The sequence below is a fragment of the Rhinoderma darwinii genome, chromosome 9 (genome assembly GCF_050947455.1).
Source record: "Rhinoderma darwinii isolate aRhiDar2 chromosome 9, aRhiDar2.hap1, whole genome shotgun sequence".
Classification (NCBI taxonomy): domain Eukaryota; kingdom Metazoa; phylum Chordata; class Amphibia; order Anura; family Rhinodermatidae; genus Rhinoderma; species Rhinoderma darwinii.
The window spans coordinates 106,401,102-106,426,206 of record NC_134695.1 but is presented as its reverse complement, the minus strand read 5'-3'; the positions used below and the strand labels follow the sequence as shown (position 1 = coordinate 106,426,206).

Below are 25,105 nucleotides of genomic sequence, written 5' to 3'. Positions count from 1 at the left end.
TTTCTACGGCACGCACACCCATTCCTAGCAATACGGAAAGGTGTGCGCGGCCAATAGAATTGAATGGGTCTGTAATTGCGGACCGTATTATGGTCACAATTACAGAGTGTTTTTACGGTTGTGTGCATGGGGCCTTACTAATGCTGTTTGATGCAGCGTAAACTTAGACCAGGCAGTCAGAAAATGCACCAAATTTATCGCAGTGGTGCATACTGTATGATAATTTTGCTGCATCTTGCATGACCTGTTAGACACTTTTTAGGCTTCGTTCACATCTGCGTCAGGGCGACGTTCCATCTGAGGTTTCTGTCGAAACGGAACCCTGATTGACACAATTGATTTCAATGGTTGTCGTTTTTACGGAATAGCGTAGTCAACGGAACCCTTGCACAACGGAGACAAACGGCATTGGCATCGGATCAGTCACCATAGCAATCAATGGGAGGTCGTTTCTGACTTTTTTTTTTGTGCTGTTTCCATGTCAAAATCGGCACCAAAAAACTCTGTGTGAATTGGGCCTAAGAATAACCAGTGGGGTGTTCATACTTTGTTTGTCACCCAGGGCCCTCTTCTATAAAACACCGGCCCTGCCACAAATATTATACGTGCACAAATGTGTAAATATGTGTACGTAATGAATTGCAGTGGAACTAGGCTCCAATCATCGCTTAAAAAAAAGCTGAACAATTTGCAGTGCTCCATGCTGGACATTTTCAAACAATATGGGAATGTGCACACATGGCGGAAAAATCTCCCACAAATCCGCCTGTGGGTTTTGCTGTGAATCCTGAGCAAAATCCATGTGAATAATATGCAAATTTTGCAGTGCATATAATGCGGATTATACCCCTCTAGACTGAAACGGGTAAAATCTGCAGTATAATTCTGCAACAGAAATTGACATGCTGAATTTAAAATATGCATCGCTGGTTGACTTCCAAGCGAAAAAATTCCACGGCATATGGGTGAGATTTGTTCAAATGTCATCCACATGGCTGGTACTGTAATCCGCTGCGTATTTTGTGTGTGCAAATCCAAATGGAGAATCCATAGGATTTCCTCTGTGTGAACTCGGCTAAACCCTCCCATCCGACTAGGTTTACTAAGCATTGAGGCGCTGCTTTCTGCATAGACGCTTGGATGTTTTCCCATCTCATGTGCCCATAGGTGACTACCTTTAGTCAAAAGTATGCCAAAAGTGTTGTTAAGTCCTGCATTTGGCCAGTATACTTTGATAACTGTATTGAAAGCGTAGTCCATTAACTTTTTCAATACAACTGTATGCAAAAAACAAAACAAAACCTAATGCGCAGTATATGTTTTTTTCAATGGAAATCAATAGCAATTGTTTGGAACTGTATAAACCTAAGGCCTCATTTACACGAGCGTGTGCGTTTTGCGCAGGCAAAAAAACGCAGCGTTTTGCGTGCGCAAAAGGCACTTGACAGCTCCGTGTGTCATCAGTGTATGATGCGCGGCTGCGTGATTTTCGCGCAGCCGCCATCATAGAGATGAGGCTAGTCGACGTCAGTCACTGTCCAGGGTGCTGAAAGAGTTAACTGATCGGCAGTAACTCTTTCAGCACCCTCGACAGTGAATTCCGATCACCATATCGAGTAACCTGTTTAAAAAAAAAAGAGGTTCGTACTTACCGAGAACTTCCCATCCGTTTCCTTGGTGACGCGCCTCTCGACATCTGGCCCTACCTCCCTGGATGACGCGGCAGTCCATGTGACCGCTGCAGCCTGTGCTTGGCTTGTGATTGGCTGCAGCTGTCACTTGGACTGAATTGTCATCCCGGGAGGTCAGACTGGAGGAAGAAGCCGTGAGTTATCGGTAAGTCAGAACTTTTTTTTTTACACGTTCACGTATATTGGGATCGGAAGTCACTGTCCAGGGTGCTGAACCAGTTTAACTCTTTCAGCACCCTGGACAGTGACTGTCTCCTGCCGGGTTCGGTCAAAACGAGTTCGGCTGAACCCGGTGAAGTTCGGTTCGCTCATCTCTAAGACACTCCGTTCGGATGTTTGTAAACAGAAAAGCACGTGGTGCTTTTCTGTTTACATTCAGTTTGACAGCTCTTGCGCAAATCACGCAGTTCGCATGGAAGTGCTTCCGTGCGGCATGTGTGGTTTTCACGCACCCATTGACTTCAATGGGTGCGTGATGCGTGAAAAACGCACGATTATAGAACATGTCGTGAGTTTTACGCAACGCACTCGCGCTGCGCAAAATTCACGCATTGTCTGCACTGCCCCATAGAGTAATATAGGTGCGTACGACACGCGTGAAAAGCACGCGCGTCGCACGCGCGTATATTACGCTCGTGTAAATGAGGCCTAAAGTTACCTACATTTGGCAGAATATTTCTGATCTAATTCCTGAAAGTAATATGAACCTAACCCTATGAGCACGAACGCTGTTTATCGGCTGAAATATAATGCTCAACTGGCCAATTTTACATCTGACTGCATTCCTTGACTACATAATGGTCCCTGGGGGAAAAAAAACACAGGAGTACTGGAAAGATAAAAAATAAAGCTGGGTTTTAATTTTAGTTGATGTTTTGTTTGTTTTTTAAATTGAAGCAGCGGTTTCCAGAGTTGATGCGGCATTGTCCACAGCTGTAGCAGCCACCGTGACATGGTGGTGGACATGGTCCCAGTCCTTTTTCAGCTCTGTGGAAATTGCCTTTGCATAAGCATCTGCAATTCCTGGGAATGTGACCACACTGGAACTGCGGGATGCCCAGATCACATGACTGTAGGAATGAAGGAAGCACATGTAAGCGGGAATTAATTATAAATGCTGCACAACAGCCATAAAGCACCAACCAGACTTCACTGCATCACAAAACAAAAAAGAGAAACACCGCAAAACATGTAAAGTAGGATCGGGGAAAGGAATAACATTTCCTCAAGAAATCCCTCCATTGTGTTTAGATCCAATCCTCGTTATAATCAAAAAAGACGAGCGGATTTCTTGAACGTGATGTTAAAGGGGCAGAAGTGTTTAAAGACATTATCAAAAAGTATGTCGAATTTTATGTGCGGGTTTTGCTCTGATGCATTTTTGCTCAGTGGAATGAATGGTGAAAAGACACCATCAAGGCCAATTTCATCCGTATTGTTAAAGGGGTTGTCCCAAGATTAAAAGTTATCTCCTAATCACAGAATAAATGATAACATGCTGATCGGTGGGGGTCAGAACGCTGGGACCCTCCACCGATCACGAGAATGTGTGTTCCGTTCCTCCGAACGAATGGCGCATGTGCCCTGTTGCTTCATTCATTCTCTTTGGCACTGCCGAAGGTAGCTGAGCGCTGTACTGGGCTACCTCCGGCAGTGCTATAGACAGTGAATGGAGTGGCAGTGTGGGGGTGATCGGTGGGGGTACCAGCAGTCGGACTCCCACTGATCAGCCTGTTATCACCTATGATGTGGTTAGGGTATAACCTTTAATCTTGAGGCAACCACTTTAAGCCAAAACCAAGAGTGGATCCTAAACATAGAAAGCTTAGCAAAAGAATATAATGTAAAGATGAATACATCTTTGTGTTCGATGAACTCCTGGTTTTGGCTTAAACATACGTACAGATGGAAGATCCTGACTAGTGTGTAAAAGTGGCCAAATTCTGATTTCTTTTATTTTTTCTTAGAAAATCTTTAACAGTTCCTAAACAAAATACAGTTTTTTGTACTACAAAATGTGAATATAATTTTAATGAATGTAAACTCTGATATAAACCATCCACACTGACAATCCCAAATCTGAATTGGACCTGCAGGTGAGTTCACACACTTCAGAGTGAGTTCTGCATGGATGTTGCTGTAGATTTGGCAGGGATTGGACAAGTACACGGATTGCATTGCAAAGGGTGAAATCTGTGGCACATCTACAACCAGTGGCGTAATGATCGCAGTCACAGGGAGAGCGACCACTACCATGTCCGCTGGGAAAGGGTCCCCTCATGCTGCCACATCAGGTGGTCTGTGCTGCGCTATATACAAGGTCCTGACACTGGGCAGCATCAGGATGTTGTATTAGATACAGAACACAATGTCCTGATACTGAAAGTTGGGTGCTGTATCATATACAACATCCTGACGCTGCACAGTGTCAGGACTTTGTATGCCCCGCGGCACAGACCTGGCCTAATGTGGCAGCCTGAGGGAATGCAGGCGGGCCGCCTGAGGACAAGAGAAGTGGTAAGAAAAAGAAAATTCTGAAGTGGGGTCTGATCTGGGCGAGGAGCCTTGACACAGGAAACTCAGGGCAACCCCCCTGCGAGATGGAGGAGTAAAAAATGCTTTTTTTTTTTTGAGGGAGGGGGTCTGATCTGGAGGAGGGGCGCTGGCAAATGGTGATGCCAGTGTCCACAACTTATTAGACATGTCCCATAGATCCGCACCTATCTCTAGAACCGAGCCCCCTGACTACATTCTCATGCTCTCACTAGACAAGGTGGTCGGGAGTATGGAAACAGCATAACACACCGAGCTACGCTTTTTCCATAGCTCCCATTCACTTCAATGGGAGTTATGGAAACAGCATAGTTCAGTGAATTCGGCTGTTTCCATACTCCCGACTACCTCGTAAGTCACTGGCTAGGGAGCAGTTAGAGCAAGAGAAGGTAGGATGGGGGCAGGGGGCCCTGTTTTAAAGATAGGTATTCATGGTATATTCTGTGGATATGCCATAAATGTCCAAGATGTGAACAAATTAAGTAAATAGCGCTATCACACTGTGACCTAATGCAATCACATTAGTGCGATGATCATGGTCACCGTAGAGCCATGGCCTTAATGTGGCTGTATCATGGCAGATCCTGGTGGCCATGTCTATGGGTAACAATGAAGAAGCCATGGGAAATTGGTTAGATGATATGTGGAGATAGGGGCATATTCTGTTATTGTTTGTAATGGGTGATATGTATTTTTAGCTGTTAATAAAACTATTAATCATGAGGTCAGTGATAAGAACCCCTTTAAGAGGATGACCACATAGAGAAGTAATGTTCCTAGAATGTATTCAGTTCTGTGATTTCTGCTCCTATCTCATCTATTGATCTTTATTTTTCAATATAAAATAATTAAGCTTTATTAACATAAAACCGTAAAACCCTCTAAAGCAGCGCAGTTCTATAAAATACAGCACCTGTAATAAAGTTTATCCGGGAAAGCAAAATGATTGATGAAAGCTCGCTCCAGCAGCATTAGTTGGTCATTGATCATGCGAACTCTAAGCGGCCTAGATAGAATGAAACACAGTTAAAGGAACACTCTGAGGAAAACTGATATTCTGTGTTATGTCTAGCGCAGGTCTTCAGGGGTTCAGAACATGCTGTTAGATCACACATGCGCTCTGTAGTGGCCCCAGTAAAGACAAGTTCCCACAAAGCAGATTTTGACTACTGTGGAGAAGCTTGTGTTACATGCGGATCCTGCAGCGGATTTGACTCATTGCTGTGCAAACACGTCACATCTGTGGTAAATCTGGAAAAAAAATACGATAGAAAGGGGTGCTCTGGACGTGAAAATTCGCAGCAAATCCACTTGGATATTTTCAGCTGCTTGTGTTTAGTTAAAGCGATTTTTAAAGCGGTTGTCCAGTCGCCTAGGGTGTGGCAATAAATTCTAAGATTATAAAACAAATACTTATCTAGCTTTTTTCCTCCCCACGGCTCTCTGCCTCACAATGGAGAGGACGGGAAGGAGCTGGGGAGTGTCAGCACAGCCATAAACTACCGCTTCCCTCATATTGCCATTGGTTATCCACCGCCATTACACAACCAGGATTGTGGTAGTGACTAACAGCCATTAGCAAGATCTTACTCAAAATAAGATGTCATGACTGAATATATTCAGAAAATATAGGAGGATTCCTCCAGCTCACCAGTATGTATGTCCAGACTTGGACTGCGCACGACTCCACATGGTGGCACGCGGTACAAACACAGCAGAAACGGAAGTATTTGATCCAGCGCGGTTTCGTTAAAAGGAAGTATTATTCCAACATAACCGTCAATGTCAATTGTGCCATGACTAAGGACAGGTGATCTGTTGGAAACGCGTAGGCTTACTGCTGAGACAACCACTCTTACTCCTAGTGGATTTTGCTCTTGTCTGAAATAAAGTTGGAATATTACATCCTTTTAACAAAACAGCGATGGATCCAATTCATCCGTTTCTGCTGTGAATATATTCAGCCCAGACATCATATCTACAGTGACTGTGTCACGGCACAGTCGCTTTAATACATTGCGCATCTAACTTACGTTTCTTCCGCATTTTTCAGTTCGGAAATTGTTTTGCTGAGCTCCTCAGAAAATTTCTTGTATCTTGCAATTGCATTCTTCAATGGTTCTGAAACACGGACAGTCTGCATGAATATCTGTCGTCACAGAATTGTTCTTAACTTAATATATGACAAAAGAACAGATGAGAGGGGAAGCAGACACAAGAAAAATAAAAAATAATATATTAAGCGTCGAATCATTTTGTTCTTCTTTATTATATCTTTGTTTGGAAAAACCTGGTGACAACCACCAGGGCTGCCATTACAGCACTTAAAGGGTTTATGTGGGGACCAAAAATTATTACCAGTGTACCGTCTACAATATGTGAGTACATTCGCTAATATACATTCCGGTTCCCCATTGCATAGATTCTGAGATTTTCGTCGATTGTTATAGCGCTGCTGGTGGCCTGGAAGTCTAGTTGCACAGCCTTCTTTGATGACGAGATACGTCACTTCGTTACGTGACCGAGCCCACTGTACTCCATGTACAAGCAGGAGCAACCAATCAGACTCCATCTCCCATTTTTCTGATGCTCTTTTGAAAAGGAAACTAGCAATTTGATTGGTTGCTATGGGTAGCTACTCCACTAATCTTTGTGGCAGTTTTGATAAATGACCTCCATTGACTTTTTAAAAACTTGGCAGAAGAGGACGACTCAAGGACTTGGGGAATGTTCCTATTTACAATTCTGAATCAGATCTTCAGAGTTTACGTATATGCATGTGAGATAGTTGCTAGATCAATTTGCCTATAAGCCCAGATAGAGCCGAAATGTTACTTCTGAGTTGTACGTAGCTGTAATACGGCACCCATAGACTTCTATAAGTCTCTACTGTACCTCTGTATGCCTCCGATTTCATACAGGAAGCATACAGAGGTTTTCTCTGTTGGAATCCGCATAAATCCGTAGTGCCTACAGCTCGGTAGTATGGAGTCACAGGGACTCTGTATGCCACTGTAAGGCCGGATTCACACGAGCGTAGCGTTTTTGCGGACGCAAAAAACACTTGACAGCTCCGTGTGTCGTCCATGTATGATGCGCGGCTGCGTGATTTTCGCGCAGCCGCCATCATAGAGATGAGGCTAGTCAACGTCAGTAAGTAGTCACTGTCCAGGGTGCTGAAAGAGTTAACTGATCGGCAGTAACTCTTTCAGCACCCTCGACAGTGAATTCCGATCACAATATCGAGCAACTTCCCTCCCGGCCGTTGCCTTGGTGACGCGTCCCTCTCTTGACATCCGGCCCCACCTCCCTGGATGACGCGGCAGTCCATGTGACCGCTGCAGCCTGTGCTTGGCCTGTGATTGGCTGGAGCTGTCACTTGGACTGAATTGTCATCCCGGGAGGTCAGACTGGAGGAAGAAGCAGGGAGTTATCGGTAAGTCAGAACTTCATTTTTTTTTTTTACACGTTCATGTATATTGTGATCGGAAGTCACTGTCCAGGGTGCTGAAACAGTTTAACTCTTTCAGCACCCTGGACAGTGACTATCTCCTGACGTCGCGTACCGGAACATTTTTTGCCGGGTTCGGTCAAAACGAGTTCGGCCGAACCCGGTGAAGTTTGGTTCGGTTGTCCGGGTTCGCTCATCTCAAAGACACTCTGTTTGGATGTTTGTAAACAGAAAAGCACGTGGTGCTTTTCTGTTTACATTCAGAGTTTGACAGCTCTTGCGCGAATCACGCAGTTCGCACGGAAGTGCTTCCGTGCGGCATGTGTGGTTTTCACGCACCCATTGACTTCAATGGGTGTGTGATGTGCGAGAAACGCCGAAAGAACGGACATGTCGTGACTTTTTTTCAGCGGACTCACACTGAGTAAAAATCACGCACATGTCCGCACGGCCCCATAGACTAATATAGGTCCGTGCAACGCGCGTGCAAATCACGCGCGTTGCACGGACGTGATTCCCGTTCGTCTGAATAAAGCCTAATGGAGAGGTTGTAGAGGGTCAACCTAAACAAATATAATGTCTATGCCCAGATTTAGCTCTGCAGAATTGCTGAGAGCCCACAGAGATGACAAGATATTTACATTGATTACCGCTTGGCACAGGTTTTTAGTGGGCATAATCACTCCCTCTACCTCAGCCATTTAGGGCATCTGCATGAGAAATGGGCATGTCCCTTTTTACGTAGACATCATTTTGCTCCCATTACCCAAAGAGATGCCTCTGGCTGAAAGCTTAGTAGAAAACTCTTTTTCAGCAGTGTTGTAGTAGTCTTCCAGCGTTTCTGTATAATCTCTTGGCCCAAGTGGAAGTATAAGACTGTCTGCAAGTCGAAGCAGAATATTGCCAGCAGTGCGAGCCACTGTCCGATGACTGGTAAATCCTAAAAGGAAATATAGAAGATCTCACTAGAAGCAGATGGAGCGGGAAATTCTTCAAATACATTTCATGTCTGTAGTCTCTACTTTTCTTAACAAAGGTGGGATTTGTTCCTACTGGATTGGATTCTTTCACGAAAAGGAATACATACATGAAATAAGTTTGTTTGAATTAGTTATTTTTCACACATTTTTCCCAAGGCATATGCTCAGGTTGAAAAATACGAGGCTATTTTCAAGAGAAAACAGCCTCTGAATCCAGACATTTTTGGAGCTGATTTTCATAGTGTTTCTTTTTATTTTTTGCAAGCATTTTTAAAGCGTATTTTTGAAGCGTTATTTGAAGTGTCAATGGGAAATGAGAAAAATCAGCTTGTAAAACGCTTCAAGAAGTGACATTTCACTTCTTTTTCATAAAGGGTATTTTTACGAGATTACTTTTTAAAAAAAAAATACGAACTACACGTGTATTTGGAGAGTAATACGAGTGTTTTACGCTACGAAATACACCTGAAAATATGTTGTGTGAACATGGTCATATAAATATAATTTCAGTATCATTAAATACATTTCTAAATGTGAAACTCAATTGGAAATGACTTGTTTTAATTGCTCCCAGGACTGAATATATACACCACGGTTAAGCTCTAATGTACACGACCATGTGTGCCGCCCGAGTCCCGTCCATGATCCGTGGAAAGATAGGATATGTTCTATCCACGGATCGGATCGGAGACCCACTAAAGTGAATGGGTCCGTGAAAACTATCGGTGCCACTCAGATGCTGTGAAAATGGCCCGAGTGGCCAGGGCCACACTATCCATGGGGTGAGATGAGCATCTTGCCTCAGGCGGTGGCCTGCTGCCTCGCTGAGGGGGCGGCGGCGCCACTGAAACCATCCGCCGCCACCCCCTTTTGTACTATAATTGCATAAGCGATGAATGGCTGAGCGCCGTTCCCGGCCATTAAGCGCTTTTCAACAACGCAAGCGGTGCGATGACTTCGTCACGCCACTTTCGTCATTGAAAGGAGCTGATTGGCAGTGCAGAATGATTAGCCCTGCCATCAGCGCCTTTCATCGTTCAGCCCCAGCAGACCTGCTCAGAAGAGATCAGGTCTGCATTGCCACTGGACGGCGTAGGAACAGGATCAAGGTGAGTATGTAAAGTTTTTGTTTTTTTCTAATAAAAATGTTAGTGACATTATCTACAGGGAGCACTGTATACAGGGGTGTGCTATATGAGGGATTCTATGTACAGGGGTGGGCTATATGAGGGACACTATATACAGGGGTTGACTATATGAGTAACACTATATTGGGGTGAGCTATATGTGGAGCATGATGTACAGGGGTGGGCTATATGAGGGATACTATATACAGTGGGGGGCTATATGTGGGGCACTATATACAGGGGTGGGCTATATGTGGAGCACTATATAAAGGGGAGCTATATGTGGGCACTATCTACAATGGTGGGCTATATGTGGGGCACTATATACAGGGGTGGGCTATATGTGGGGCACTATATACAGGGGTGGGCTATATATGGGGCACTATATACAGGGGTGTTCTATATGTTGAGCACTATCTAGGGGAAGCTATATGTGGGGCACTATCTATGGGGGCTATATGTGGGGCACTATCTACAGGGGGCTGTATGTGGGGCACTATCTACAGGGGGATCTTTGTGGGGCACTATCTACAGGGGGATCTATGTGGGGCACTATCTGCAGGGGGCTCTATGGGGGGACACTATCTACAGGGAGCACTGTGTGTGGGACACTGTATGGGACACAGTGTATGGGGCTATTATAATCAGGGACAAGGTGTATGGCGCTATTATAATCAGGGACAGTGTATGGTGCTATTATAATTAGAGGTGCAGTGTATGGCGATTATTATATTTAGTGGCACCATGAGAATTTCATCTTCGTTTATAGGTGCAGAAATGTTTCAAAAGTGAGAAGCTGAAGACATCTAAGCGGCAAACTGCAGAAATGGGCTGTGGCTGGGAGAAGTCATCATAGAGGTCTGGACCGGATAGAGAAGAAGGGAGAAAAAGAACAACTAGAATCTGAGACGTTACCGGTGAGTCACTTAATGTAAATCTTACTGCTGCCTCTAATCAGCACTGTAGTCACTGTATGATCTGCACCGAGATGATGGGTGGTATGATTTTTTTTTTGTGAAACAGCAACTCCCAGAATATTCTTTGTTTACCATTGTTCGGGCCATGCTGGCCTTTACAGCAGAGATTGCACTAAATTGAGCTGTATTTGTGCTGTTGCTGTATATATGTATGAGCTTTGTCCTGGAGCTGTATATATGTACTGAGCTTGGTTCTGGTGTTAGGTATATGTACTGAGCTTTGTTTCAGTGCTGTATTTATGTACTGAGCTTGGTTCTGGTGCTGTATTTATGTACTGAGCATGGTTCCAGTGCTGTATTTATGTACTGAGCATGGTTCCAGTGCTGTATTTATGTACTGAGATTGGTTCTCTTGCTGTATTTATGTTCTGAGCTTTGTTCTGGTGGTGTATTTATGTACTGAGCTTTGTTCTGGTGCTGTGTATATGTACTGAGCTTGGTTCTCATGCTGTATATATTTATGAGCTTGGTTATGGTGTTGTATATATGTATGATGCTTGGTTCTGATGCTGTGTATATATATGTACTCAGCTTTGTTCTGGTGCTGTATTTATGTACTTAGCTTTGTTCTGGTGCTGTATTTATATACTGAGCTTTGTTCTGGTGCTGTATATATGTTATGATATTGTTTCCGGTGCTATATATGTTATGATCTTGGTTCTGGTGCTGTATATATGTTGTGAGCTTTTGTTCTGGAGCTGTATTTATGTACTGAGCTTGGTTCTGGTGCTGTGTGTGTGTGTGTGTGTGTGTGTGTGTGTGTGTGTGTGTGTATATATGTATATATGTATGTATGTATGTATATATATATATATGTAGAGCTTGGTTCTGGTGCTGTATATATGTAATGAGTTTGTTCTGGTGCTGTACATATGTACTGAGCTTGGTTCTGGGGATGTACATATGTACTGAGCTTGGTTCTGGGGATGTGCATATGTACTGAGCTTGGTCCCAATGCCGTATATATGCATGAGCTCGGTCCTGGTCTGTCTATATGTATGAGCTTGGTTCTGGGGCTGTATATATGTACTGCGGTTGGTTCTGGTGCTGTATATATGTATGAGCTTTGTTATGGTGCTGTATTTATGTACTGAGCTTTTTTCTGTTGCTGTATTTTTTGTTCTGGTTCTGTATTTATGTACTGAGCTTGGTTCTAGTATTGTATATATGTACTTAGCTTGGTTCTGTTGCTGTATTTATGTACTGAGCTTTGTTCTGGTGCTGTATATATGTACTGAGCTTGGTTCTGATGCTGTAATTATTTAGGATATATTTATAATAACAAAATTGCAGGGCTAATGGAATTGTTTTAAACTATTTGTATATTTAAAGAGAACCTATCAGGTCGTTTTAACCCCTTGAACCGCCACTATGCGGTAATACATGACCTGACAATTTTTCCAAACATTCCCTTGTATGTTTTTTTTCAGATGCAGCAAAATCTATAAAATCAACTTTTAAAACGGCGCACGCTATAGCCTAATTACTCATTAAAGGTTCATGGGGCGGTGCCGCTATCCTGAATAGTCACATAGTCCTGCCTCCAAACCCACCTTTCCATGCTTGATTGACATCCCCCTGGCTGTTATACATCACTACCAGTCTCCTCCAACTTTCTCGGATGCGCCATTGCCTTGTACTCCTGCACGCACCGTGCAGCGAGGTGTACTCTGCCAGGCTGCACTGCGCATGCCAGTACAAGGCAACGGCGCATCCGCAAGATTTGGAGGAGGCTGATAGTGATGTAGAACAGCCAGGGGAATGTCAATCAAAATCTGGGGGGCACCATTTCGCCTCAGGCAGCAGAAAAGCTAGAACCGGCCCGACACTCGGTCATGTGCAAGAGAGTTAAAGCCTGTAAAAAAATATCTAGCATTCAAGAACGGTAGAGACAATTGGGATATAAACACTGGTGTGTTATCTGCTTCTATGCTGTGATATGGAGATCAATTTCTTACCTGGGTCAATATGCCGATCTGTATAATCAAATGTGTCAAATGCTGTGTGATAAGCCGGATAGATCCGGGCAGTTGTCTTTTTCTGTAGAAAGGAGATACAGTATAACCACATAATACAAGGATTGTATAGACTTCTTATAAGAATACTGGCATTGTTATAATAATAATAATCTTTATTTATATAGCGCCAACATATTACGCAGCACTTTACAATTTAGAGGGAACATGAAACAAACAATATCATAGATTACATAGTGACAAATTTAATTTACATTTCAAACCTGAGGAGGGAGGACCCTGCTCGCAAGAGCTTACAATCTATGAGGAAATAAGGGAGACACAAAGTGTAACAGTGTTTGTTCTGTACAATGGTCCAGCCATCTTTTATACACATGGGGTGGTAACATAAAGCTGCATGAGCCGGTCACCAGCCAGTATCCGTGAATGATGGAATGAAGAGGAGTGTGAGGGAATCTTATTCTGATGACTAATCTAAAAGGGGGGCCATGGAAAGGAGTCAGATTAGGGAATGTTATAGGCCTGTCTAAAAAGATGTGTTTTCAGGGCACGTTTAAAACTGTGGATATTGGGAATTAATCTGATTGTCTGGGGTAGCGCATTCCAGAGAACTGGTGCAACACAAGAAAAATCTTGGAGACGGGAGTGGGAGGTTCGGATTATGCAGGATTTAAATCTAAGGTCGTTGGCAGAACGTAGAGCGCGAGTAGGGTGGTAGACAGAGATGAGGGAGGAGATGTAAGGAGGTGCAGCACTGTGGAGAGCTTTGTGGGTAAGAGTAATACGTTTGAATTGAATTCTGAATAGGATGGGCAACCAGAGCAGTGACTGGCACAGGGTAGAGGCGTTGGTGTAACGGTTGGTCATAAAGATGAGCCTGGCTGCTGCATTGAGGATAGATTGGAGAGGGGAGAGTTTAGTGAGGGGAAGACCGACTAGTAATGAGTTACAGTAGTCAAGACGGATGTGAATCAGAGCAACAATGAGAGTTTTGGCGGTTTCCTCCGTAAGAAAAGAGCGGATTCTGGAGATGTTTTTGAGGTGAAAATGACAGGAGCGTGAAAGTGATTGAACGTGAGAAGTAAAGGAAAGATCAAAAATAACCCTGATACAGCGGGCGCGCTGCTTAGGAGTGATGGTAGTGCCACACACAGAGATGGAGACATCAGGTTTAGGGAGGTTAGTAGATGGTGGGAACACAAGGAGCTCAGTTTTAGAAAGATTCCGTTTCATATAGAGAGAGGACATGATGTTAGAGACAGCGGACAGACAATCACTGGTGTTTTGTATTAGAGCAGGGGTGATGTCACGGGAAGAGGCATATAATTGGATGTCATTAGCGTAGAGATGGTACTGGAAGCCAAATCTGCTGATGCTTTGTCCAATAGGGGCTGTGTAGAGAGAAAAGAGCAGCGGACCTAGGACTGATCCCTGAGGAACCCCGATAGCAAGGGGAAGAGGAGAAGAAGTGGAACCAGCAAATGACACACTGAATGAGCGGTCAGAGAGATAGGAGGAAAACCAAGAGAGAGCAGCGTCCTTGAGGCCAATAGAGTGGAGCATGTTAAGTAGGAGTTTGTGGTCTACAGTGTCAAAGGCTGCAGAGAGATCCAGAAGAATCAGGAGAGAGATTTACAGTCGGATTTAGCTGCCAAGAGATCATTTGAGACTTTAGTAAGGGCAGTTTCTGTGGAGTGTAGAGTGCGGAAACCAGATTGTAAGGGGTCAAGAATGGAGTTAGCAGAGAGATAGCGGATAAGGTGAGAGTAGACCAAGCGTTCCAGGAGTTTGGAGATATAGGGGAGATTAGAGACTGGTCGGTGGTTAGCAGCGCTGGATGGGTCAAGAGTTGTTTTTTTCAGTAATGGGGTTATAACGCATGTTTAAAAGAGGAGGGAAAGATACCAGAGGAAAGAGAGAGGTTAAATATTTTAGTCAGGTGACTAGTGACAGCCGGGGAGAGGTACTGGTGGAGGTGTGAGGGGATAGAATCACTAGGGCAGGTAGGAGGACGAGAAGAAGAGAGGAGCCTGGAGACTTCTTCTTCTGTTATTGGGTCGAATGCTGAAAGTTAAGAAGAGGGAGTGCGGGAGGGAAGGGGATCGATGTTACTAGGGGACTGGGAGATAATATCATGCCGGATGTTGTCAATTTTAACCTTAAAATAAGTGGGCATATTTATTTATTGTTATAAATAAATATGCTGACAAATATCTTAATAGATCTGTATAGTAGTCAGAGCCAGTGGCGCCATATTCAACAGTATCTGCATCCTTCGGACACAGATACTATTGAACTATATGACAGAGCAAGGAGGTATCTCTTTGGCCTGCTGCCTATCAGGCGCATGGACAAGATACCTGCGCAGGACGGCGTGATGATGTCACTGGATCACACCGTCCTACGCAAGGATCCCGTCAGAATTGTGGAGCAGCTTCGTTCGTCGTGGAAACGGGGTCTATGTGAATACAATTTTTTTAGTTTTATTTGTTTGGGGGGGTACTGTCTACAATGGAGCGGTAGGGGGCTGTATGGCACTGTCTACTAGGTGGAGGTGGGGGCACTATCTACAAGGGGTGTGACACTATCTACAGGGGGGCTGCATGGCACTATCTACAAGAGGGAAGTGACACTATCTACAGGGGGCTGTATGGCAGAATCTACAGGGGAGCTGTATGGCACTATCTATAGGGGCTGTATAACACAATCCACAGGGGGCTGTATCACACAATCTACAGTGGGGGATGTATAGCACAATCTATAGGGGGGCACTATCTACAAGGGGGGCTGTGTGTGGTACCCAGGGAAGGGGAGGGGGGTCAGTCAAAAGTTTGCTGTGGGGCCCAGTCTTTCCTAGTTACGCCCCTGGTCAGAGTCCAGTTTTTCTGATACAGAGCTGGAAGCCCTCTAAAGGGTTAGTTTCCGCAAATTAATGTTATTTTCTTGTACAATTTTCCTACATACTTGCTGTATTATTTCTCATGGTTTTCAAGATCTCTGCTTGTTGTTATTCAGTAGGAACATTCATTATTTATTTCCAGTTGATACTATTCTGTCCATGGACATGTGATTGAGACACAGGAGCTGGGCTTACGGCTCTGATACACATACTGCAACTGTAAAGTGCCTTGCGCCTGTGTGTGCATCACATGACCAGGACAGAATTTTATCCACTGTAAGTAAACAGTAAGTGTTCCTACTGAATAATAGCAAGCAGAGATCTTGAAAACTGTGGAAAAATAATTGCATTATTGCAGTAAGCTCCTAAACTTTCTCTAGTGGTGGCTGCGGGCTGCACAATGTATTTTAAATCATTTCATAAGCAGGGGATTCAGGCCCCATGCACACGTTCGTAGATCCGTAATTGCAAATAGAATACTGACACATTCATTTCTAACGGCCGCAGACACCTTCCCGTATATTTACGGGTGCCGTGTCCAAGCCGTAGAAATGTGACGCAAAAAAAAAGGAAATTTTTACTGTGAGCATGGTCCGCAAATGCGGATGATACTCCGCGACCCTTCCGTGAAGTATTTACTGACCGTAAATACTTCACGAACATGTGCATGGGGCCTCGTAGCTCTGTTTCAGTAAAATATTAAGATTAATCAACAAAGAATTTTGCACCTAATAGCAACATGGTTCTACAGGTTGGAAAATCACTTTTAAGAGTAAGGCCCTATTCACATGACAGGGTTTCCCGGCCATGTGACGGCCTTCAAAAAACGTCCATCGCACGGACGCAGTAGGAATAATAGACCCCAAATGGGGCTATTCACATGACCGATTTTTTGACGACCTGGCAGTCTATGGGGCCGGGTAATACACGGCCATCACTTGAATGTGTTCCGAGTGACGGCCGTGTCTTCTGTCGCTCACTCTCTCCTCACAGTGCGAAGTGCATGTAAGGAGGAGGAGGAAGGTCTTTTTTTGCTCCCTGTAGGAGCAGAATCCTCGGCCACAGCTTCGGCAACGCTGTGGCTGGGGATTGGGGATTCTGCTCCAGGAGAAGTCCCTGACTTCACTGTCCATATATGGACACAGTGACGTCAGGGACTTCTGAAGCGGAATCCACGGCGCTGTGACCGGTGTTTCCGCCCAAAAACCCGGTTCAGCCCCCACAGTATCATGCTTCCATAGTGCCTCCCACACAATATAATACCAAATAACTGCCCCCACACAGTAGAATGCCCCCGTAGCTGCCACCATACAGTCAATTGTCCCCCATAGCTGCCACCATACAATATACTGCAGAGTAGATGCCCCCAAACAGTATAAAGCCAACAAAGGTGCCCCCATACAGTATAATGCCCACACAGATGCCCCAATACAGTATAATGCCCACAGAAATTCCCCCATACAGCATAATGTCTCATAGCTTCCCCCATGCAGTATAATGCACCCTTAGCTGCCCATAGTGCCAGTGACCTTGTAGTAACACATTGCCCATGTAGATAGCACCATAGTGTCCCCTGTAGATAGTGTCTCTATATAGTGCAACAGTGTCTATGTAGATAGTGCCACACCCCCCTTAAAGATAGCGCCACCCTCACATTGGGACTCCCCCCTAGGAGCGGAATCCCCAGCCAGAGCATAGGCCAGGGATTCCGCTCCTAGCGGGAAGCCCCGATGTCACTGTCCATACAGTGACGTCAGTGGCTACGACTTGAGCGGAATCCCCGTTACCGACCCTCGCCGGGGATTCCGCTCCAGGAGGAGCCCCTGACATCAATGTCCATGTATGGACAGTGACCTCAGGGGTTTCCTCTGGGAGCGGAATCACTGGACAGATCATTTGCAATGGGGATTCAGCTCAAGGAGTAGCGAGTGATATCACTGTCCGTATATGAGAACGCAGATACAGTTGACAGCGGAACATAACCCTAGCCACCCGGGACACCGCCCGGAATCCGGGACTGTCCCGCTGCATTCGGGATGGTTGGGAGGTATGCTATTACTTCCGGTAAAACAACGGACACCCTCATGAAGACCCGACACAACCCATTAAAGTCAATAGGTTCTGTCAGGCACCGGTAGTGTCTATGATGCAATTGCTCCTTCAGTTATTTCGTTCTTCTCTTCCTATGATGGAAAAGAAGAAGGGAAAACAGTGCAAATGTGATTGAAGCCTTCAACTGCATAGCTGAGTTACAGTTGGTTTGTCCTACATCAGATTACAATACAGCTCTACACAGCAAGAAATGCTGAATGTAGGGGCGTTGCTAGGGTCTTGGAAGATCAGGGGCACAAGCCCCGAGACATATATCCCACCTCCCCATATTTTTATTTTTACATGCATATCGGAGATAGCATATCTATAAGACTAAGGCTCCTATAGCTACACCGCTGGATAGAATTGGATACATTGTCTCAGCAGACAGTATCATACATAATAAGGTTAGATACATGACACCAGCAGACCGTATCACACATGATAGGCTTAGATACATGGGCCAGCATGTTGGACTACTTTGGATTAGAGGACTTCTTCGATGACAGCTTTTTTTTATTCTCAATAAAGTGGTTAACGAGAGTTGTGTGAGGGTTTTTTATTTCAATAAATTATTTTTTCTATGTCCTTGTATTTATTTTAACTTTATTACTGTCACCTTAGTAATGGCCGCTGGCTGATTGACAGCATCCATTACTAAGGCGGTCCCTAACACTAACCCCCCATTCTTACCCTGGGACCCGCTGCACTCCATGGTTGCCGGGAAGAGCCGGATACGATCCAGTACCCAACCATCTGTAGTGATGGTCGGGTACTGGGGTGGTGGCAGGCTGGTATTATTAGGCTGGGAAAGCCCAAAAACAGTGGCCCTTCTTCCCACCCTGGTAATGCTAGCGTTCTGCTGTGTTGTATCTGACTGGTTATGAAAAATCGGGGGAACACCATGCCGTTTTTCCAATTATTTAAAAAAAAAACTACGTGGGACCCCCCCCATTTTTTATAACCAGCCAGATAGAACACAACAGCCGCAGCCTAGCATTACCAGGGCTGGAAGGACCACTGTTGTTGGGCTTTCCCAGCCTAATAATACCAGCCTGCGGCCGCCCCAGTAGCCGACCATCGCTACAGATGGTTGGGTACTGGATCGTACCTGGCTCTTCCTGGCACCCCTGGTGGCAGTGGGAACCGGGGTAATAATGAGGAGTTAGTATTAGCCTTTTCACCACCTAACATTAAGCCTCGCATTAGGAATGGACGCTGTTAATCAGCTAGCGGCCATTACTAAAGTGGTAGTAATAAAGTTTAAAAGAACTTACAAAGACATAGAAAAAATATTTTCTTGAAATAAAAAAAAACCCACGTAATACTCGTTAACCATTTTTTGAAAATAAAAAAGCCGTCATCTAAGTAGTCCTCAAATCCGAAGTAGTCCAACTTTCGAACCTATAAAAAAACACAAACACACAAAAAACCCCATTAGTAACACATAGTAGGCTTAGATACAGGGCCCCAGCAGACAGTAATATTATACTGTATAAGATTACTGTCTGCTGGGGCCCTGTATCTAAGCCTACTATGTGGTAAGCTTAGATTCAGGGCCCAGCATTCAGGATCACACCATGTGGTAGGCTTAGATACAGGGCCCCAGCAGACAGTAATCTTATACAGTATAAGGTTACTGTCTGCTCGGGCACTGTATCTAAGTCTACTATGTGGTAGGCTTAGATACAGGGCCTATTAGACAGTATCATACATGGCGATGTCTAAGCCTACCATGTGGTAGGCTTAGATACAGGGCTCATGTGTGATACTCCCTGTTAGACCCTGTATCCAAGGCTACCACAAGGTAGGCTTAGATACAGGACCCCAGCAGACAGTAATGCTACACTTACCCTCCTGTTACTCACCCTCCGGGTGCGGCGGCTGCCCTGACCCCATCCCACGTTGTGACGTCATGACGTGAGAAGACGTCAGGACTTCCGCTGCGCTCGGGAAGGAGGAGGGTAAGTATAGTGTCATCACTAAAGTAACAAGGGTCCGTGTATTTTATTACATCGGCCCCAGTTACTATAGTAACTTTTTATAGACGCGGTGCGGGGGGGGGGCGCGGTCCCCCTTGGCTTCAGGGCCTGGTTGGAATTGCGACCCCTATAGCTGCACCACTGAATGTTGCAGTCGCCCGGGAATCTGGGGCATCGAGCCAAAGATCCAGGGCTTAGGCCCAATGTTCCCTCTAAGGGTATGTGCACACGATAACTGCATTTACGTCTGAAATTACGTAATTGCGGCATTTCAGACGTAATTGCTCGTACTCGCGTTTTGCGAGGCGTCAATTACAGCCGTAATTTGGAGCTGTTCTTCATTGCAATCAATGAAAAACGGCTCAAATTACGTCTCAAGAAGTGTCCTTCACTTCTTTTGACGAGCCGTCTTTTTTACGCGTAGTCGTTTGACAGCGACGCGTAAATGACAGGTCATCGGCACAGTACGTCGGCAAACCCATTCTAATGAATGGGCAGATCTTTGCCGACGTATTGGAGCCGTATTTTCACACGTAAACCGAGGCGTGAAACGCCTCGTTTACGTCTGAAAATAGGTCGTGTGAACCCAGCCTAAGTCTTAGAAGCTCCTGAGCGGGGCAGTTAGGGAGCAGGGCAAGTCTCCATCAATGGTGGGCGATCTGATGACCAAAAGTAATACCCCCAGTAAACGCTAATATATCATACTACATAAGAGAATAAGAAAACTTATGTTAAATTAGTTTTAATTACTTTTTTAAATACTATACACCGCGTTACAAATTATTATGCAAATGTTATTTTTCGCTGATTTTCCTAAATAGTCGATGCAAATGACAGTCAGTATAATCTTCAAGCCATCAAGCGTTGGAGTATAATGCGAATTTTATTGAACAAATCTCCTAATGATAAGGCTGGATTCACACGAGGTCATTACGTCCGTAATTGACGGACGTATTTCGGCCGCAAGTCCCGGACCGAACACAGTGCAGGGAGCCGGGCTCCTAGCATCATACTTATGTACGATGCTAGGAGTACCTGACTCGCTGCCGGACAACTGTCCCATACTGTAATCATGTTTTCAGTACGGGACAGTTGTCCGGCAGCGAGGCAGGGACTCCTAGCATCGTACATAAGTATGATGCTAGGAGCCCGGCTCCCTGCACTGTGTTCGGTCCGGGACTTGCGGCCGAAATACGTCCGTCAATTACGGACGTAATGACCTCGTGTGAATCCAGCCTAACCGATTTCTTTTTATAAGTAAAAAACTCAAAATGCACTGTTTCAAATTATTATGCACAACAGAGATCAAAACGTTTTAAAGGTTGTAAAGACAACTAAAATTGTAATTTGTTGAATTTGCATCATCGGGAGATCATATTTACAGAAATCAAAAGCTCTTTCAATAAAAAAAAACTTAATAGGCCAAGTTACATGTTAACATAGGACCCCTTCTTTGATATCACCTTCACAATTCTTGCATCCATTGAATTTGTGAGTATTTGAACAGTTTCTGCTTAAATATCTTTGCAGGATGTCAGAATAGCCTCCCAGAGCTTCTGTTTAGATGTGAACTGCCTCCCACCCTCATAGATATTTTGTTTGAGGATGCTCCAAAGGTTCTCAATAGGGGTGAGGTCAGGGGAACATGGGGGCCACACCATGATTTTCTCTCCTTTTGTGCCAATAGCAGCCAATGACACAGAGGTATTCTTTGCAGCATGAGATGGTGCATTGTCATGCATGAAGATAATTTTGCTACGGAAGGCACGGTTCTTATTTTTGTACCACGGAAGAAAGTGGTCAGTCATAAACTCTACGTACTTTGCAGAGGTCATTTTCACACCATCAGGGACCCTAAAGGGGCCTACCATCTATCTCCCCATGATTTCAGTCCAAAACATGACTCTGCCACCTCCTTGCTGACGTCGCAGCCTTGTTGGGACATGGTGGCCATTCACCATCCAGTCTTCATGTATTTCTGAGCCCACTGCAACCGTTTCTGCTTGTGAGCATTGTTTAGGGGTGGCCGAATAATAGCTTTATGCACACTTGCAAACCTCTGGAGGATCCTACACCTTGAGGTTCGCGGGACTCCAGAGGCACCAGCGGCTTCAAATACCTGTTTGCTGCTTTGCAATGGCATTTTAGCAGCTGTTCTCCTAATCCTATTAATTTGTCTGGCAGAAACATTCCTCATTATGCCTTTATTTGAACAAACCCGTATGTGCTCTGAATCAGCCACAAATCTTTTCACAGTACGATAATCACGCCTAAGTTTTCTTGAAATATCCAATGTTTTCATACCTTGTCCAAGGTATTGCACTATTTCACGCTTTTTGGCAGCAGAGAGATCCTTTTTCTTTCCCATATTGCTTGAAACCTGTGGCCTGCTTAATAATGTGGAACGTCTTTCTTAAGTAGTTTTCCTTTGATTGGGCACACCTGGCAAACTAATTATCACAGGTGTCTGAGATTGATTACAATGATCCAAAGAGCCCTAAGACACAATACCATCCATGAGTTTAATTGAAAAACTAATAATTAAATGTTTATGACACTTAAATCCAATGTGCATAATAATTTGGAACATGGTGTAATATTACAAGTCCAGCAGTAAAATAAACGACAGTTATAAACACCAATTATAGGCATCAGTGAAAGAATCCTTCATTACACCACTGTCCATATAGATAGCGCCACACAGACCCCCTGTAGATAGCGCCACACAGCCCCCTGTAGATAGCGCCACACACATGCCCCAGTAGATAGCGCCACACAGCCCCATGTAGATACTACCCCATGTTGATACTGTATATACCTCCACACAAACCCCCCCTTGTATATACTGCCACACAGCCCCCCTTGTATATACTGCCACACAGACCCTTGTATATACTGCCAGACAGCGCCCTTTGTATATACTGTCACACAGCGCTCTTTGTATATACTGCCACACAGCGCTCTTTGTATATACTGCCACACAGCCCCCCTTGTATATAATGCCACACAGCCCCGCTTGTATATACTGCCACACAGCCCCGCTTGTATATACTGCCACACAGCCCCGCTTGTATATACTGCCACACAGCCCCGCTTGTATATACTGCCACACAGCCCCGCTTGTATATACTGCCACACAGCACCTTGTATATATACTGCCACACAGACCCCCTTGTATATACTGCCACACAGACCCCCTTGTATATACTGCCACACAGACCCCCGTATATACTGCCACACAGGCCCTTATATATACTGCATCACAGTGCCCCTTGTATATACTTCCACACAGCCCCCTTGTATATACTACCACACAGCCCCCCTTGTAGATTGCCATACACAGCCCCCCTTGTAGATAGCTACACACAGCCCCCCTTGTAGATAGCCACACACAGCCCCCCCTTGTAGATAGCCACACACAGCCCCCCCTTGTAGATAGCCACACACAGCCCCCCATGTAGATAGCCATACACAGCCCCCCTAGTAGATAGCCGCACACACACAGTCCACCTTGTAGATAGCCACACACATCAGTGAAAGAATCCTTCATTATACCACTGTCCCTATAGATAGCGCCACACAGACCCCCTGTAGATAGCGCCACACACATGCCCCAGTAGATAGCGCCACACAGCCCCATGTAGATACTAACCCATGTTAATACTGTATATACCTCCACACAGACCCCCCCTTGTATATACTGCCACACAGCCCCCCTTGTAGATAGCCACACACAGCCCCCCTTGTAGATAGCCACACACAGCCCCCCTTGTAGATAGCCACACACAGCCCCCCCTTGTAGATAGCCATGCACAGCCCCCCTAGTAGATAGCCACACACAGCCCCTCTTGTAGATAGCCACACACAGCCCCCCCTTGTAGATAGCCATACACAGCCCCCCTAGTAGATAGCCGCACACAGCCCCCCTTGTAGATAGCCACACACAGTCGACCTTGTAGAAAGCCACACACATCAGTGAAAGAATCCTTCATTACACCACTGCCCCTATAGATAGTGCCACACAGACCCCCTGTAGATAGCGCCACACAGCCCCCTGTAGATAGCGTCACACACATGCCCCAGTAGATAGCGCCACACAGCCCCATGTAGATACTACCCTATGTTGATACTGTATATACCTCCACACAGACCCCCCCCTTGTATATACTGCCACACAGCGCCCCTTGTACATACTGCCACACAGCGCTCTTTGTATATACTGCCACACAGCACCCCTTGTATATACTGCCACACAGCCCCCCTTGTATATACTGCCACACAGTCCCACTTGTATATACTGCCACACAGCACCTTGTATATATACTGCCACACAGACCCCCTTGTAAATACTGCCACACAGACCCCCTTGTAAATACTGCCACACACTAGCCTCCCAGAGCTTCTGTTTAGATGTTAACTGCCTCCCACCCTCATAGATATTTTGCTTGAGGATGCTCCAAAGGTTCTCAATAGGGGTGAGGTCAGGGGAACATGGGGGCCACACCATGATTTTCTCTCCTTTTATGCCCATAGCAGCCAATGACACAGAGGTATTCTTTGCAGCATGAGATGGTGCATTGTCATGCATTAAGATAATTTTGCTACGGAAGGAACGGTTCTTATTTTTGTACCACGGAAGAAAGTGGTCAGTCATAAACTCTACGAAGTGATTTTAACTCTGAAGCCTGAAGGATTATGAATTCAGCACTGGAGTATAAAACAGGCTGTAACTCACGTTAAGTACAAGATAAATAATATAATATATTTACAAAGTTTTTCAACTTAATTTTTACTCAGTACTTCATACAGCCAATTTGATTGATCTTTATGATCTGTTTAGCTCCGTTACCCTGTCATAGGTGTATGCGAGGTCCATGCAACTGATGCCCAAATAATGAAGGAATGGAGCGTAGTCACTGCCTGCACCGAGTGTACCCAGCCTATATGGAAAAATGTAGATAATATAATAAATACATGTAAATGTGGAAACATATGGCAGTGGAAATAAAGGAAATGCTATGTTTTATTACATTAGCATTATGGTTTTCATTTATATCAGTGCCATGACAGCTATGCTGGATCCATTTTCAAATGGATACCAGTGAGTTCTGATGTACCCCATTGTCTTTCATGCAGCACTATTATTGACAGCAAGAATAGTTCTGCAGGCTGTGCTAATCTTGCGTTCAAAAATACTGAAAAGTCTGATGGAAACCTGTGTGACGTTTCCAGGCAGCAGGTTATCAAACCATGGATAAGTGTGAACTGCGCTCACAAATTCATAAATTTTATCAGAAGTATATGGCAGTAGACACGTATTTTCTAATGGTCCTATTACCATAGATGTAATACCTGCAAGCTGTAGGGTCCTTCTGTGG

General features: G+C 44.8%; 1 protein-coding gene across 1 annotated transcript in view; it reads right to left on the bottom strand.

Annotated features, from left to right (window-relative positions):
* Nucleotides 1-2,562: 2,562 nt before the first annotated feature.
* The window catches only part of NAALADL1 (N-acetylated alpha-linked acidic dipeptidase like 1), a 50,131-nt gene continuing 27,588 nt past the window's right edge, over nucleotides 2,563-25,105 (bottom strand). The window contains exons 14-19 of the mRNA XM_075837157.1: nucleotides 24,577-24,667; nucleotides 12,738-12,819; nucleotides 8,462-8,635; nucleotides 6,278-6,365; nucleotides 5,158-5,250; nucleotides 2,563-2,761 (exon numbers count right to left, since the gene is read on the bottom strand). Of these exons, the coding sequence (XP_075693272.1) occupies nucleotides 2,578-2,761; nucleotides 5,158-5,250; nucleotides 6,278-6,365; nucleotides 8,462-8,635; nucleotides 12,738-12,819; nucleotides 24,577-24,667 (712 nt within the window). The 3' untranslated portion in view covers nucleotides 2,563-2,577. The remainder of the gene's footprint in view (nucleotides 2,762-5,157; nucleotides 5,251-6,277; nucleotides 6,366-8,461; nucleotides 8,636-12,737; nucleotides 12,820-24,576; nucleotides 24,668-25,105) is intronic.